The 16450-nt window shown below is 38.7% G+C and overlaps 1 protein-coding gene across 7 annotated transcripts in view; it reads left to right on the top strand.

Annotated features, from left to right (window-relative positions):
• atp11b (ATPase phospholipid transporting 11B (putative)) overlaps positions 1-16450 on the top strand; it is a 175332-nt gene that overhangs the window by 127996 nt on the left and 30886 nt on the right. Inside the window, exon 31 of one of the 7 annotated variants that reach the window (XR_006313420.1) lies at positions 15784-15850. The exons of 5 other annotated variants lie outside the window; for them this stretch is intronic. Coding sequence is in view for 1 of the 2 variants with exons in the window: in XM_043702355.1 (XP_043558290.1) it covers positions 15784-15869 (86 nt within the window). In the remaining variant the exon portion in view is untranslated. Of the gene's footprint in view, positions 1-15783; positions 15870-16450 lie in introns of those variants that run through there. One more of the 7 variants, XM_043702355.1, reaches the window with a different exon arrangement.

The raw sequence follows: 16450 nt of genomic DNA, 5'->3' as shown, positions 1-16450 counted from the left end.
ACTTCAACTTTTAGATCTGGTCTATCCTTTTCCATCACTATTTTAAATCTAATAGAATTATGATCGCTGGCCCCAAAGTGCTCCCCCACTGACACCTCACTCACCTGCCCTGACTTATTTCCCAAGAGTAGGTCAGGTTTTGCATCTTCTCTAGTAGGTACTACCACATACTGAATCAGAAAATTGTCTCTACGCACTTGACAAATTCCTCTCCATCTAAACCCTTAACACTATGGCAGTCCCAGTCTATGTTTGGAAAGTTACAATCCCCTACCATAATCACCCTATTATTCTTACAGATAATGAAGATCTCCTTGCAAGTTTGTTTCTCAATTTCCCTCTGACTATTACTGGGTCTGTAATACAATCCCAATAAGGTGATCATTCCTTTTTTTTTATTTCCTAGTTCCACCCAAATAACTTCCCTGGATGTATTTCCAGGAATATCCTCCCTCAGTACAGGAGTACAGTAATGCTATCCCTTATCAAAAACACCATTACCCCTCCTCTCTCGCCTCCCTCTCTATCCTTCCTGTAGCATTTGAATCCTGGAACATTAAGTTGCCAGTCCTGCCCATCTCCGAGCCATGTTTCTGTAATTGCTATGCTATCCCAGTCCCATGTTCCTAACCATGTCCTGAGTTCATCTGCCTTCTCTGCTAGGTCCCTTGCATTGAAATAAATGCAGTTTAATTAATTAGTCCTACCTTGTCTCTGCCTGCCCTGACTGTTTGACTCTCTTCTGTTCTCAACTGTACCAGTCTCAGATTGATCTCTTTCCTCACTATCTCCCTGGGTCCCCCCCCACCACCTTACTAGTTTAAAACCTCCCAAGCAGCTTTAGCAAATCTCCCTGCCAGTATATTAGCCCCCTTCCAATTTAGGTGCAATCCGTCCTTCTTGTACAGATCACTTCTACCCCAACAGAGATTCCAATGATACAAAAATGTGAATCCTTCTCCTATACAACAGCTCCTCAGCCATGCATTCATCTGCTCTCTCATCCTATTCCTGCCCTCACTAGCTCATAGCACCAGGAGTAATCCAGATATTACTACTCTCGAGGACCTCCTTTTTAAATTCCTGCCTAACTCTCTGTAATCTCCCTTCAGAATCTCAATCTTCTCCCTTCCTATGTCATTTGTTCCAATGTGTACAATGATCTCTTGCTGGCCCTTTTCCCCCTTGAGAACATTCTGCACCCTCTCTGAGACATCCTTGATCCTGGCACCAGGGAAGCAGCACACCATTCTGATTTTTTTGCTGCTGGCCACTGAAACATCTGTCTGTACCTCGGACTAGAGAATCCTCTAACACAATTGATCTCTTGGAACCCGACGTATCCCTCGTTGCATTAGAGCCAGTCTCAATACCTGAAGGACCAACAAATAGAATTTTGCATCAGAATGGGGAATAATGTTAAAATGATAGAATTAAAGATACTCTAGATTGATTATTTGAGAGCAGAAATTGGAATGAATAGGTATGGTATAGTTACCATTAGAGTTGTGGCTACAAGGTGACCAATATTGGGAATTGAATATCCCAGAATATTTGGCATTTTGGGGGGAATAGGCAAAAACTAAGGTGAGGTAGTGTTCTTAATAAGGGTCAAGATCAATAACATTGAGAGGAGCACCAACCTAAGAATTTAAATGTAAAATCAGTTAGACTGGAGCTTAAAAATAGCAAAGGACACTAAACATTGTTTTCAGCCACCACGTTATAATGGTAGTCTCGAGCAGGATATAAATCAGGAAATTTATACAAAGTGCATACAATTTGGGTAACAACAATGGACAGTGTAAATTTACATAGACTGGTTAAGCCAAATCAGTAATTAGACTCTTATGAATGAAATCCTGGAGTGTTTATGCACTAAGATTCTGAAATAGGTTGAAAAATCGACTAGGGCTGTTTTAGGTTGAAGATCGTGTGTTGAGAAAGGGCTCACTAACAACCTTGCTGAAAAGGGAACCTTTGGGAAATAGTGATTTTAGTACGATAGAAATTTGCATTGTTTAAATGCAGTATCGTTCATTTTGAAATTAGTGTCTTAAAAATGAACAAAGGATGTTATGAAAGTATGAGGGGCAGTGGATTTGGATCATGCATCAAAATTTGACAATTTGACAATGTTAGTATTTAAAGAAATACTGCATGGTCTACAAGGTTGGTTAGCTCAGTTGCCTGAATGGCTGGTTTGATGATAAAACAGTGATGCCAACAGTGTGTGTTCAATCCTTGCACCAATGTGGGTTAACATGAAGTGATCTACTTTTCAACCTTTCCCCTTACCTGAGGCATGGCGACCTTCGGGTTAAACCTCTCTAATGAGAGCCCAGCCATTTGGTTTGATGGGCTATGACAGTTTTACATTCATTACAGACAATGTATAAGTTAAAAAGCATGTTCCTTGAAGATGCAAACACCTAAAGGAAAAGATGAGTCATTGTGGCTAATGGAAGACAATAAAACTTGCCTTGTAATGGCAGGAAGAAGTGGTAAACCTGAAGATTGAGAGCAATTTAGAACCCAGCAAAGGGAAAAAGAAGATATGAATGCAGGCTAATGAGAAATATAACTGTAGAATCTAAAAATTTCTTTAAATATGTGGAAGAGTAAAGGGTCAAATGTGGGTCTACTACAGGTGGGGACAGCATAATTTAAAGTGGAGATCAGGAACGTTTAAACAAAGTAATTACTTTTCACCTGGCGTCATAGAACAAGATACAGAAAAGTTCCCAGAAGTACTAAGTGGCCACAGTATTTGTGAAACTGAGGACCTAAAAGATATTAGTAAAGCAGTAGTGCTTGAAAACTTTACCGGATTGAATTTTGATAAATCTACTGGATTGTATGTGTTGAAGATGATGGCTATGGAGGTGCATTGGTGATTAACTTTCAAAATTCTGCAAAGGTTCATACAGATTGCAAAGTAGCAAATATAACTCCACCATTTAAGAAGGGAAGGGAAGGGAGGACAGACTGAAGAACTACAGACTTTTCGAGCCCTCCACTATCACTTGATGAAGGAGCGTCGCTCCGAAAGCTAGTGTGCTTCCAATTAAACCTGTTGGACTATAACCTGGTGTTGTGATTTTTAACTTTGTACACCCCAGTCCAACACCGGCATCTCCAAATCATACAGACTTTTAGTTTGACATTAGGGAAGATCTTAGAATCTGTTATAGATAACCGGACATCTAAAAAAGCACTATTAACTTGGGTAGAGTTAACGTGAATTTATGCAAGGGGGATATGGTTAACAAACTCCTTATCTCTTTATTTTGGTCTCTTTATCTAAAGACCAATGCCATTCCATAAGGGAGTGCAACAGAAGTTCATAAGACTAATCACTGACATGGTGGGGTTGTTTTCAGCAAAGATTGAGGAAAATTGACCTGTATTCTCCAGTACTTTGAAGAGTTACAGGCAATATCTTGAAACGTACGTAATTCCTACAGGATAAATGTAGCTAGATTGTTTCCCTAATGACTGAAACTAGAACCAGGGGACATCATCTCAGAATAAGAGATAGGAGTAGGACATTAAGACTAAGATGAGGATGAATCTCTTCATTTAGAGTGTGATGGATCATTGGAATGCTGTACCCTAGAGGGCTGTGAAAGCTCAGTCTTTGAGCATTTTCAGAAAGAAGTTGATAGATTTCTGGAGACGAATGAAGTTAAGGAATACGGAGTTGGTGTTGGAAAGCGATATTGAAGTAGATGATGAAGAATTATCTAACTGAAAGTTGAAAAGGCTCACCTTAAATGGCTTTCTTCTGTTCCTTTGGAATCTACTTTTAGAAAACCCTGTAGTGATGTCCTGGGGCTGACATGATTGACCTCCAGTAATCTCAGTCATTGTCCTGCTAGGTATGACTTCAGCTACTTGAGTGTTTTTCCCTGATTCCCAATGACTTCATTTTGCTAAAGGATTTCTATCTCACTTGGATCTTAAATATGAAGGTATCTTTGACGAACAGGGAGATCAAAGTCATCGAGCAAAATTCTCTCTCATCTCACCTCTGGAATTCAGCCCTCTGTTTCCTATATTTGCAGCAAAGCTGTAATAAGGTCCCAAGCTGATTAGTCCTCGTTGAACCCAAACTGAGCACCGAGAGAAGATTGTTGATGTATAAGAATAAATACCAAAAAAAAGTTAAGTCCAGTCATTGTGTGGGATGTCTACCATATTTAAAAATTATTCTGACTAGCATCCGAACAGGTAGAGGAATCTTATAGTAAGGCTTTCTAAACTAAAAGGCGAAAAGGGAGATACAGAACATTGATTCTTGTAAATAATTCTTAATGTACCAACTTCTACATCCTGATAGGAATGTTGAAAATGGTGCAGAGCTAAGTAGAAGGAAGTACAATCCCTTTCGAGGTGTACAAATCTCGGGGACTACTTAGTCATCAGTAAAGTCTTGGTCTTCCTGTTTGGAAATGGTGCAATATGGAGAGGAAGTAAAGGTGATTATATTAGATTAGAGACAAATGTGTAAATTATTAGCTTAGTTAGCGTATATTAGTAATTTTTATAAAGAATTTTCTTTATTTTGTACAAATGTGCAACTGTATTTTCCTTTATCTGCTTTACATTACTTTTTCAACTAGATCACGATTGTGCCGCTCTGTAAAGGGGGATGCAAACCTCCCGGACAGTCCTCTAGCAATAGAAGAATTATTAGCTGCATTCGCTCAGTTATCCATATGTAACTACAAATGGCAATAAGCTGGTTTTGTTTCGTTTTATTTTTGAATAAGAAAGGTAACTCTGTTTAATGAAAGCTTTTATCTAAATATATATTTAAATCTTATATTGTGCACTTTAAAATATTAGTGTCTCAGCCCTTTTTTTGTAACCACAAATCATTGCTTTGTTCAGCACAGATGAATAAATCCTCACATCAAATAACAACTTATCCATATGTGTTATATTTCAAATTATAAATAGTTGATATAGCAGAATATACAAGAAATTTCATGAAGAAGGTATTTAGCACATACTGTTGTTTTTGCTTGAACAATTTTGAAGGCCCTAAAGAAATGGATATTTGTACTTTGTTTTACAGATGGATTTAAGTACTTCAAGTATATAGTCTTACATAAAGGACCTTCAGAAGTAATAATCAATGAGTTTATGTAGTGTAAACAAAAACAGGAAATGCTGAAACAACTATGCAGTCTGTCAGCATTTGAGAGAAAATCAGTTGATACTTCAGGTCAGTTACCAATTAGCAGAATAGAGTCTAGTTAAGACATTTTGAGCACTTATGAAGATGAGAGCAGATCTGTAATAGACTGGAAGATAGATTATCTGAGAACTGTACAACTATATTTGTCCTATTTATTTTATGAATAGGGGATGCTTTTAGAGTGTTTATACAATTACTCAAGTATTGTCAAACTGATCCATCTAGGGGAATTTTAGCTGGTAGAGCTTTTGATAAATTTCAGATCTTGAAGCTGGTAATGTCATTTACTCTTCAATTGCATACTTGGTTTCCAGTTGTGCATAAATTTATATGTTCCTTCAATATGCATGGTACATGGGAACTCTTGTATTTGAATGCAGGGTCACTGAATACTTCAAGGGCAGTGTTAGATGGATTCTTCTTTAGAAGGTAACCAAAGATTGGTGGAATAGATGAGAATGTCTAGTTATAAACATGAGCAAAACAGCCATGATGTTTTTGAATGGCAGAGCAGACTCAAGAAGCTAAATAGCCTCTTTCTATTTTTTATGTTTGTATAAACAATGGTTTTGTTTTGTCAGTGGCTGTCCAATATCTCACTCGAATGAACGTGTTCCACCTGTTACTTAGCCTTAATGTGATATGTCATCTCACTGTGGGACTATCCAAGCCCCTGCAATTCTATTATCATCAAATCAAAAGGTTTACTGATACCATTAAAATGCCCTTGAACTTTTAAATAGTGTACAAATAAAAAAGATCCTTGAATGAAGACCTTCGTGAGTTGACTGAGTAAGGTAAATTCAATGAAAAAGCATTTTGCAGGAGTGTTAACAGACTAGGTTTTGCACTGATATTAAGACAAATAATCAAGTTGTAAATTTTAAGAGATTAATTTAGCGAGGAGAGCATTGAGGGTGAGCATATTTAGGTAAATTTGAGAGCTCAAAACTGAGGCAGCAGAAATGTTTTGATTTTTTTTTTTAGCCCTGTAAATTCCAGTGGAAATATTCTCAGTATCAGACTGACCAATCTGTTCTCCTGAAGTCTCTCATTATCTCTTTGTTTACCAGTCCTGCTGCTTTTGTAACTTTAATAAATTCTGATATTGTGCAAGTTAAAGGGCAGGTCATTCTCGACAAATCTTTCGGAATTTTGTGAAGACATTATGAGCAAAGTAGACCATGGGGACCTAGTGGATGTGGTGTACCTAGATTTCCAAAAGACCTTCGACAGGGTGACGTACAAAAGGTTGCTGCTTAAGATAAGGATGCATGTCATTGGGAGTAAAGTATCAGCATGGTTGACTAACAGGAAGCAGAGTGGGGATAAATGACTGCTATTCTGGCTGGCGATCAGTGGCTAGTGACGTGCCTCAGGGATTGGTTTTGGGATCGCAATTATTTACAATTTATATAGATGATTTGGAGTTGGGGACTGTCTGTAGGGTGTCAGCATTTACAGATGACACTAAAATGAGTGGCATAGCAAAGTGTGTAGAGGACTGTGAAACCTTGCAGAGGAACATAGATACATTGAGTGGGCAAAGGTCTGGCAGATTATAATATTAATAAATGTGAAGTCATACATTTTGGTCGGAGTAACAGTAAAAAGGATTATTACTTGAGTAGTAAAAAGTTGCAGCATGCTACTATGCAGACGGAGCTGGGTGTCCTGGTCCATGAACCACAGAAGGTTGGTACGTCAAGTAATTAGGAATTTTGTCCTTCATTGCTAAAGGGACTGAGTTTAAAAGCAGCTGTACAAGGTGCTGGTGAGGCCACAGCTAGAGTATTGGGTGCAACTTTGGTCTCCTTACTTGAAAAAGGATGTACTGGCACTGGAGGGGGTACAGAGGAGGGTTACTAGGTGGATTGTGGAGTTGAGGGGATTGGTTTATGTGGAGAGATGGAGTAGATTGGGATTATATTCATTGGAATTTAGAAGAATGAGGGAGTTCTTATAGAAACATAAAATTACGAGGGGATAGATAAGATAGAAGTAAAGAGGATATTTGCACTGGCAAGTAAAGCTAGGACAAGAGGGAATAGCCTCAAGATTAGAGGGACCAGATTTTGGACTGAATTGAGAAGGAACTTCTTCACTCAGAGGGTTGAAAATCTATGGAATTCCTTGCTCAGTGAAGTAGTTGACGCTACTTCAGTCAACGTTTTTAAAGCTAAGGTGGATTTTTTTAAAAAACAATTAAGGAGATACGGTGAGAGTGCAGGTAAGTGGATCTGAGTCCACGAAAAGATCAGCCATGATCTTATTGAATGGTGGAGCAGGCTCAAAAGGATGGATGCCCTACTCCTGCTCCTTGTTCTTATGTTCTTGTATCTTGTGGCCAAGTTGAATTTTTTATCTTTATTTTTAAAAATTGCCCAGTCAAACTTGTTTCACCAAGCAATATCCATTAACCATTGTTGTTCTTTTGTTGAATCTGATGTTTTCTATCATTATTGAACAGTTCTAAAAATGTCCATACATCTTTTTGTGTCTCTTTCAACTGTGTAGTCAGTCATTTCAAAAAGTATATTCTGGCCTTTAACATGTCCTTACTGGCTGTCAGTGATATGCATTTTGAAATATTAACTTCATTTTAAATCATGGTTTTTAGGTTTTGCCCAGTGGTCATACTAACTGGTCTTGTAGTCTCAGACATCCAACTGTTATATCACTTACAACCCTTGTGTTTTCACCTGTTTATACCTTTTAGTTGCAGAATTCTTTACTGAAACCCCTCATCTCTCTTCCTTTAAAAACATTCATAAAAGCTATCTTTTAATTAATTTTAGTATCCCCTCCTAATATCCCCTTTGGCGTGGTGTAAATTTTTATCCACTGTGTTTCATTGGAATTTCTGTGGATGTTTTTTGTCACAGAAGTACTCCATATATGCTGTCCTTTTGTAGTTGTATGATTTATTGTGTTCAAAGATTATACAGTAGTAACCCCCCCTCCCCCATACCCGCGGGGGATATGCTCCACGACCTACCACAGAAACCCGAAACCCCAGATAGGAGCGAATCCATTCATTTCAATGGGAAATTTCCCTTCCCAGCAGCCTCCCTGGTTCCGGAAAGTTCCCTATAATATATTCGGCCTGCAGGTAACTGGAACTACGGAAAATGATTCTGCGGATATGGGGTCGCCCTGTATAATGACCTCCTTCCTCCTTCCAATTTTATGTTACCGTTTGCATATCTCGGGGAATGAAAATCCGGAGTGAGTGCTTGTTAAATCTTCTCTGCCTTGCATATCTTTGCGGCACAATAACCTATCCATTTTGGACTCCAGTCTATTTTTCTTCTACCTAACAGCCATTTCCCATCATTCTCCAGAATGATTGTATGCATTCTCACTGCTTCTACTTCTGTTAGTAAGTATGGACACATATTAAATTTCTCAGCTACAATTCTACCGTCCTTAAGGCTGCCACCTTCATGCAAAGTCATTCTAAAATTGGATTATCATTTTAAACATTTGATATCTATTTCTAACAGGCCCTAGTATTTACTGTGCATGATTTACTCAGCTGCTTTAAAATTCTGAACTATTAACTTTTGCTTTATCATCAACAGCAATTTAGATTTCAATATTGAAATCTCTCTTTATCCAGCACTATAATGCTAACCTTGATATACTCCTTTTCACTTTGTATTGGAGAGTGTTAACACTTAGTCAGTGACCTGATTTTATCGTACTTCAAAAGTTCTGAGAAAGAATCACCAATCTGAACTGTTAACTATTTCCCTCTCTTCAGATTTTACCAGACTTGCTGAGAACTTAGTTTGTGTTTGTTTCAAGAATAATTACTAGCTCTATTGAACTTTTGAGGCATGGACAGGATGTGAAAGATACCACTTTTTAATGGAAGTTCTTTTCAACTGGTTTTGTTACTGGTTAATGTGATTCGTTTGAATATAATGAATTTTATTTCCTCAACAACTGTCAGTACCATCTTGTATGGGGTGTTTAGTTGTATGTCACTGCGTGCTAAAATTCTGTATATCGTTATCTTCTATAGTACCAGGGTACGTATTCCCGAATGTTTACTATGGATATTAGATTGTATTCCACACTAGTTAGGGACTTAAAATTTGTGGGCGTTCCCCGTGTGTAAATTATGAAAACAATCATTATAGCTAGATAGTGAACAAAGATGTAGATATTGAAAGATATTATTGGTATACCAATCAGTGCATTTTTTTTTTGCAACATTTCACTTTAATCTGTGCAGGTAAATTATTCAGATACTCAGACATTGTGTTTGTTACAATAGATCAGTGGTTATCATTAGCCTCGAAGACACGAAGACTTGTAGAATGCTGCTGTATGAGAGGGTTTTGGGAAGAGGGGCTGTTGAATGAGTGACTGGGATGTTGGGAAGAGGAGTTCCTGATTAAATAATTCTTGGGAGTGGTGGGTATTTCACTGGCATGTTTCTCTGAACTTCAAGCACTTATAATCCAGTAAAGAAGCTCACCTATCACGTTAGTGCTAAGTAAAATATTTTGCATATACATTTACTTGGTAAACTAAAAAAGAAACTGCCTGTAGGTATACACACACAGTTTGTAAATAGAAGTGTGAAACCAAAAATGTTTGAGAACCAAAGATTAACAGATGTCAAAGTGAAAAATATGATGCAGTTTGGGTAGAATATATCCCACTTTTACTGAGGAAAGTGAGGGTGGAAATTACTATGGTTTTCATCGCTGTTATCCAGTCATGCTTCAACATTGAGTAGTTGGAGGATGGCTGATGAGACACTTGGTTTAGAAAAGGCAATGTAATTTGGAATTTCAGACCATTTTGGGTGTATGGTGTTGAACAGTGACATTATGCTAATCTCACTCGGCTGGTAATCCAGAAGTCTGGGCTAATGATAGAGAACCAAAAACTAGCATTGATTGGTGACCATGAATCTTAACAATTGTTTAAAAAAAACATGTGGTTCACCAATGTCCTTAGGAAAGGAAATGTCACTCTTGCTCCTACTAACCTATATGTAACTGCAGAGCCATAGCAATATGAATAATTCTTCACCTCTCTCTCTGAAATTGCCTTGCAAGCCACTCAAATCAAGGGAAATTAGAGATAGATATCAAATACCTGCTGTACTGCTGATGGTCACATCCTATGGACAAATTAAAAAAAAAGGTGACTGGGAACTCATCAAAGAAAATGACCCGGGATAAGATTATAGAAATGTACTAAGTACAGCACAGGAAAAGGCCCTTTGGCCCACTATGTCTGTGTTGACCATGATGACATTGTAAACTTATCCCATCTACTAACACATGGCCCGTGTCCCTTTATTCCCTGCTCGTTCATGAGTCTGTTCAAATGCCTCTTAAAATTTGCTAATACATCTGCTTCTACCACTTCCCCGATAAAGTGTTCCAGGTACCTGCCATCTTCTGTGTTCTTTGGAAAATAAAACTTCCCTTGCACATCTCCTTTAAACTTTATTCTCTCACCTTAAACCTTTGTCCGCTGGTATTGACATCACCTGGGGAAAAAGACTCAGACTTTTCACCCTCTCCATGCGCCTCATAATTTTATATACTTCTATCAGGTCACCACTCAGTGTCCAGTTCGAAAAACTATCGAAGTCAATTTTGGATACAACTTACAATGGATCCCGTGCCACTTAATTGTCTGGACCAGCTTACCATTAAGGACCCTGCCAAACACTTCATTTACCGTCCATACAAACAACATACACTGCGCCATCCACATCAATCATCTTGGTCACTTCCTTAAACTCAATTGAGCTAATGAGAAAAGGCTTTGCATACAGCCATGTTGACAACCTCACTAAATCAGTTCTTTTCCAAATGTGAGAAAATCTTGTCCCTGCAAATCTTCTCCAATAGTTTTCCTACTGCTGTTGAAAGGCTCATTGGTCTATACTTTCCTGAATTATCCCTTTTGCCTTTCTTAAACAAAGGAACAGTATATTAGCTATTCTCTAGTCTTCTGGAACCTTGCCTGTATCTAAAGCGAATACGAAGATCTCTGTCAAGGCCCCAACAATCTTCTCCCTTGCCTCTCTTTTCAGTATCCTCAAATCCCATCAAGCCATAGGAACTTATATACCTTACATTTTACAAGAAATCCAACACCACCTCCTTAATATTGGCATGCCCCAAAATATCCACATACTACTCCCTAATCTTACCATCATCCAAGTCTTTTGGCTTGGTAAATACTGATACAAAGTACTCATCAAGGACCTCACCCACTTTCCTCCTTGTGGCTCCACACCCAAATTCCTCCTTTTTTCTTGAGTAGATCTACCCTTTCCCTAGTTACACTCTTGTTCCTAATGTGTGCGCAAAATGCCTTGGGATTCTCCTTAATCCTTCTTACCAAGAACACTTCATGACCTGTTCTAGCCCTCCAAGTTTATTGTTTAAGTTAGAGGCAGAATCATAAAACACATTCTTTTCTGCTCCCTTTATATTGCTCATGGACAATTTGAATTCTGTTTCCTAAACTGTACATGCTTCCTTTTTTTTGACTAAACTTTCAACATCTCTTGTCATCCAAGATTCCTGGATCTTGCTATCCTTATCTTTCATCCTCCACAGGGACATACTGGTCCTGAACTCTGATCAACTGGCCTTTTTAAAAAGTTCCCACATATCAGATGTGGATTTAACCTCAAATAGCCACTCCCAATCTAATTTCTCCAAGTAACTAATATTTGGAGAAGTATGGACTATAAATGAAAGCATAGTTTGTTGAAGATTAATTGCACTTAACTAACTTAATAGAGCTATTCATTTGAAATCTGTTTGAAACTCAAGCGCCTAATTGAGGGACTTCCTCCCCTCACTGGGGAGGAAATCCTATTCATCAGGAGCTGCCAACCAAGTGCCAGAGGTGTCACAAGCTCAGTAATGGATGCTGCTGAAATGATTGTATGAATTAAGAGTAGAAATAGGTCATTTGATCCTTCAAGTATGCTCTACCATTCATAAGGTTGTGGCTGATTTGTTTGTTCCGAATTTCACATTCTCATCTATTCTCAATAAACTTTTTTATCGTTAATGTCATAATGTGGGAGGGAGGCAGTAGTCTCTCTTGGAGAGGACGAGATTGCGGATGGGGCTGCGTGGTGACGGCGTGTTGGCTCAGTGCCAGGGACCTAGGTTCAATTCCAGCCTCGGCAACTGTGTGGAGTTTGCACATTCTCCCAGTGTTTCCTCCGGGTGTTGTGGTTTCCTCCTACAATCCAAAGATGTGTAGCTCAGGTGAATTGGCTGTGGGAAATTGCCCATAGTGTTCAGGGATGTGTAGGTTAGGTGCATTAGTCAGGGGTAAAAGTAGGATAATAGGGTAGGGGAATGGGTCTGGATGGGTTACTCTTCAGAGGATTGGTGTGAACTTGTTGGGCTGAAGGGCCTGCTACCACTTGTAGCGATTCTATGAAATTCTCTTTAAACCTCAAACCTTTCACTTAAATTTGATGCTGTTCTTGTCTGTAAACCATGATGAAAGCTACCTGTTTTCTGATGGTTTCACTAAGCATAATAGTGAGAAACTGGAAAAGGTCACGTACACCAAAGATATCAATGTAGGATCAGAAAGACATTCCAAATGAATCTCTGAATATAATGAAAACTGAACTGCGGATGTTGTAAATCAGAGACAAAAATAAAAATTACTGGAAAAGCCCAGCAGGTCTAGCAGAATCAGTTAATGTTTCAGGTCAATTGAGGGTTCTGAGGAAGGGTTATTCGACCCGAAACGTTAACTCTGATTTCTCTCCACAGATGCTGCCAGACCTGCTGAGCTTTTCCAGCAATTTCTATTTTTATCTCTGAACATAATTAATTGATACGGTGAAACCACACAAGCATTGTCTGTGCCATGACGATGGAAAAGTACTGGAGAAAACTGGTATGGTCAGCAGACAGTCTGAAGAGTGAAAACTTTTCACAGCCACGTCATGTCACAGCCATTTGTGACATTTGTTGAACACTAGATTGGTACTTTAGCAGTAGTGGAAGCCTGTTTGAAAGGATTCAAATGTAGCCCCAGCGTAGGTCACTGTGGTATCCCCCTATCCAGGTTGCTGCTGGTTATTGCTGTTTTCAGCTGCAACATCTCACATTTCAGAACAGATAAATGCCCCTGCCAGAGAACAGCAAAAAGCCAAAATGGCAGCCTCTTGTGATACATTATATGAAATGGAAGCTTTTCAGAACATCTTTGTTTTATCACAGGATGTGAACAAGTAATCACATTTGCCAGTATAAGATGGGTCAACTAACTTTATTAGTTGGTTGAATGATGGGGCAGCATGGTGGCTCAGTGGTTAACACTGCTGCCTCACAGCATCAGGGTCCCAGGTTCAATTCCAGCCTCATGTCTGCATGGGTTTCCTCCAGGTACTCCAGTTTCCTCCCACAGTCAGGTCAGGTGAGGTGAATTGGCCATGCTAAATTGCCCATAGTGTTAGGTGCATTAGTCAGAAGGGAAGTGGGTCTGTGTGGGTTACTTTTCGGAGGGTCTGTGTGGGTTACTCTTCGGAGGGTCGGTGTGGACTGGTCGGGCCGAAGGGCCTGTTTCCACACTGTAGGAAATCTAATCTAAATCATGAAAATTTGCCAATCAGTGGTGCTGAAAGTGGTAAAATGAAAGGCCGGTCGTATTTGTTGCTTTGAGCTAAATTTAATTACAATGTTATTTTCAATATACTTAGTGTAACTATTTTTTAAAAATTAGAATATTTCAAGTTGTTTTACTTTACAATTGCTTCTCCACAATGCACTTTTTTCATTGCATCTAGGTTGGTTTTGTATCATTTCCAAAATTACTTCAATTTGAGCTCACTTTTTGTGAAGAGGAGCATTGTTCTGTAAATATGTCACTTAACGCATTTGGTAAGAGATTACAAGTTAAGCATTGAGTTTAAAAAAATCATCTGCTTAAAATTTGATAGTGAATTTTAGTTTGGAGTAGCCTTCCATGGTGAGTTAAAAATATAGTCAACTCTTATTTGTAGAATTGCTGATACTGCATCATCAATCGTCAGGTATCATTATATGTTAAATTTAACAAGGATTACACTGGTATTGAGCTTTGTGGCAGTGATTAATCAGGTTAAGGAAACTATCTGTAGTTTGGTTTGATTGCCAGGCTGCAGGAATTGAAGAAACTCACCACCGTTTATCAAATAGAACTAGTCTTTGGAATTAGGCCCTGGTAGGGGAATCTTACCTGGCCAATAGCTCCTGCACTTACCCAGTACCATGGAGGAGGCCAGTATGAGCAAGGTAGGTAGTGTGTATTGGGGAGGGTAAGTTGGAATCAAGACTGGGGTGGGATGCTGTCAACAAGTCCACTGTCCATGCCCTCAATCAGGCACATAGTGCTCTTGAAAGACCCCACCGCATCCTCGCACACGCACACACCCTCTCGCATGCATGCAAGCAGGTGAACATTATGCATTACTTCTAAGAGCGCTGCTTGTCTTTACCACAACCACCAGACCAACCCCCCCCTGGCCAATCCCAAGCTGGATTATCCTAAAAGTGGTATGAAGAGACTCTTGAGTGGTCATTAATTGATCTTAAAAGGGTCTCAATTGGAGTGGGTGAGGTAGTTTGGCCGTGGATCTTTCCATATGGTACCTAATTCTGGTGGATGTGTTGGAGATCAATATGCCATTAACCTAACTAATTAGTTACTCCCTAGCCATATACCATCCTGATTCAGAGCAATGTTGCCGTTGCTTCACTTTTGGATCGAATTTTGGAATTCCTTCCTAGCAGCACTGCTGGTATCCCTACACCACCAAACTATAGCCACTCAAGAACATAGAGAAGATGCTATGAAAACCAAGGATAGACAATAATTGTTGGCATAGGCAGTGACACCCATATCCCATGAGCAAAAATAAAACAAATGTAGTTCTCACTAGCTCCCAGAGCATACAATTCCACCTTTGTATCAACACTTTTCAAATGCCAGACATTGAAAAATATTACTATCTCAAACCATTATGAACCTGTTGAGTGGAGTGTTTGATACTTTCTTTCCTCCTCATCTGAAGCAGTGGTTCATTTTCAATTTTGCTGCAAAAGCAGTGACAGGCCTCTTGCACCTTGCCTAAGCATCAAACTGACTTGGGAATTTAGTCAGTGCAATCTACCTGAAAAAAAACAAAGTCAGCATCGACTTAGTGTAAGTTGTTTATTGGTTGGCATAGACATGGTGGGCCAAAGGGACTGTTTCTGTGCCGTATAACCCATCAGTGCCCAGCTGAGAGAAGCATATATCAGGAATCAAACCTAGAAGTGTCTGAGGCTGTATGAGACTGTCGTGTCATATTGCATGTTAAATTTGACAGTGATATTAGAAGAGCCCTATTCATAACCCCAATAATTAATATTTTTAAATAATGTTTATCCTCTTTAAAGAATAAAAACTTGCATTAAAATACTACCTTGATCTGAGATGACTTGTTTTTCTGGTCATCTTGGAAAAGCTACTAAAATTGTTGAGTTTTGTCACTTATATATTACGTGTTCCTTCACTTTTCTGTTCCTTTATAGATGTACATCAACAGAGTTGCTTTAGAGGATGACCAGATTGCTCTCCAGCCACTGGCCAGGGCCAGGAACCAACTGAGAAAGATTAGGTAGAGTGGAAGGAGCAGATGCTCAGTTATTTGCATGGCAGATGTGATTGGACTATAAGCAGTGCTTAGGCAAGGACATGATGGCATGAATGTTGGGATGGGATGAAGAAACAACTGCCTGCATGCAGGATTACCGCTTAGCAAGCACCTGCTTTAGGGCTTTACTGCTTTCCTATTAAGTAGCAACATCAGCATGAATTAATATATGAAGAATAAAACTAGTTTGAATAACCACTTAACACTTTTGTTATAATTAAAGCACTTTTAAAAACCAAAAGTGATATTGATGCATTTGAAAATTGAATTGACTGATTGAAATCCAAATTATTGCACTTTTAAATTTTGTAATGTATATTGCAATTGGTAGATTTCTTAACTTTAATACATGTAGTTTTTGAAAAAGTATTACAACTGAATGCAGTTTGAATGACTAGGGAATTATTTATGATTCTATCAGAGAATCTATGTCTTCACAGACTAACAGTCCCAGATTGTTTTTAAATAAGTAGTTATACATGTTTTCTTGTTCAAAACTGTTTTGAGCGTGAGTTTCTTTCAATTTTTAACCAGTAAAATTGAAC

The sequence above is a fragment of the Chiloscyllium plagiosum genome, chromosome 13 (genome assembly GCF_004010195.1).
Source record: "Chiloscyllium plagiosum isolate BGI_BamShark_2017 chromosome 13, ASM401019v2, whole genome shotgun sequence".
Taxonomy (NCBI): domain Eukaryota; kingdom Metazoa; phylum Chordata; class Chondrichthyes; order Orectolobiformes; family Hemiscylliidae; genus Chiloscyllium; species Chiloscyllium plagiosum.
The sequence above is the reverse complement of the archived record's forward strand: the minus strand, read 5'-3'. Positions and strand labels throughout refer to the sequence as shown.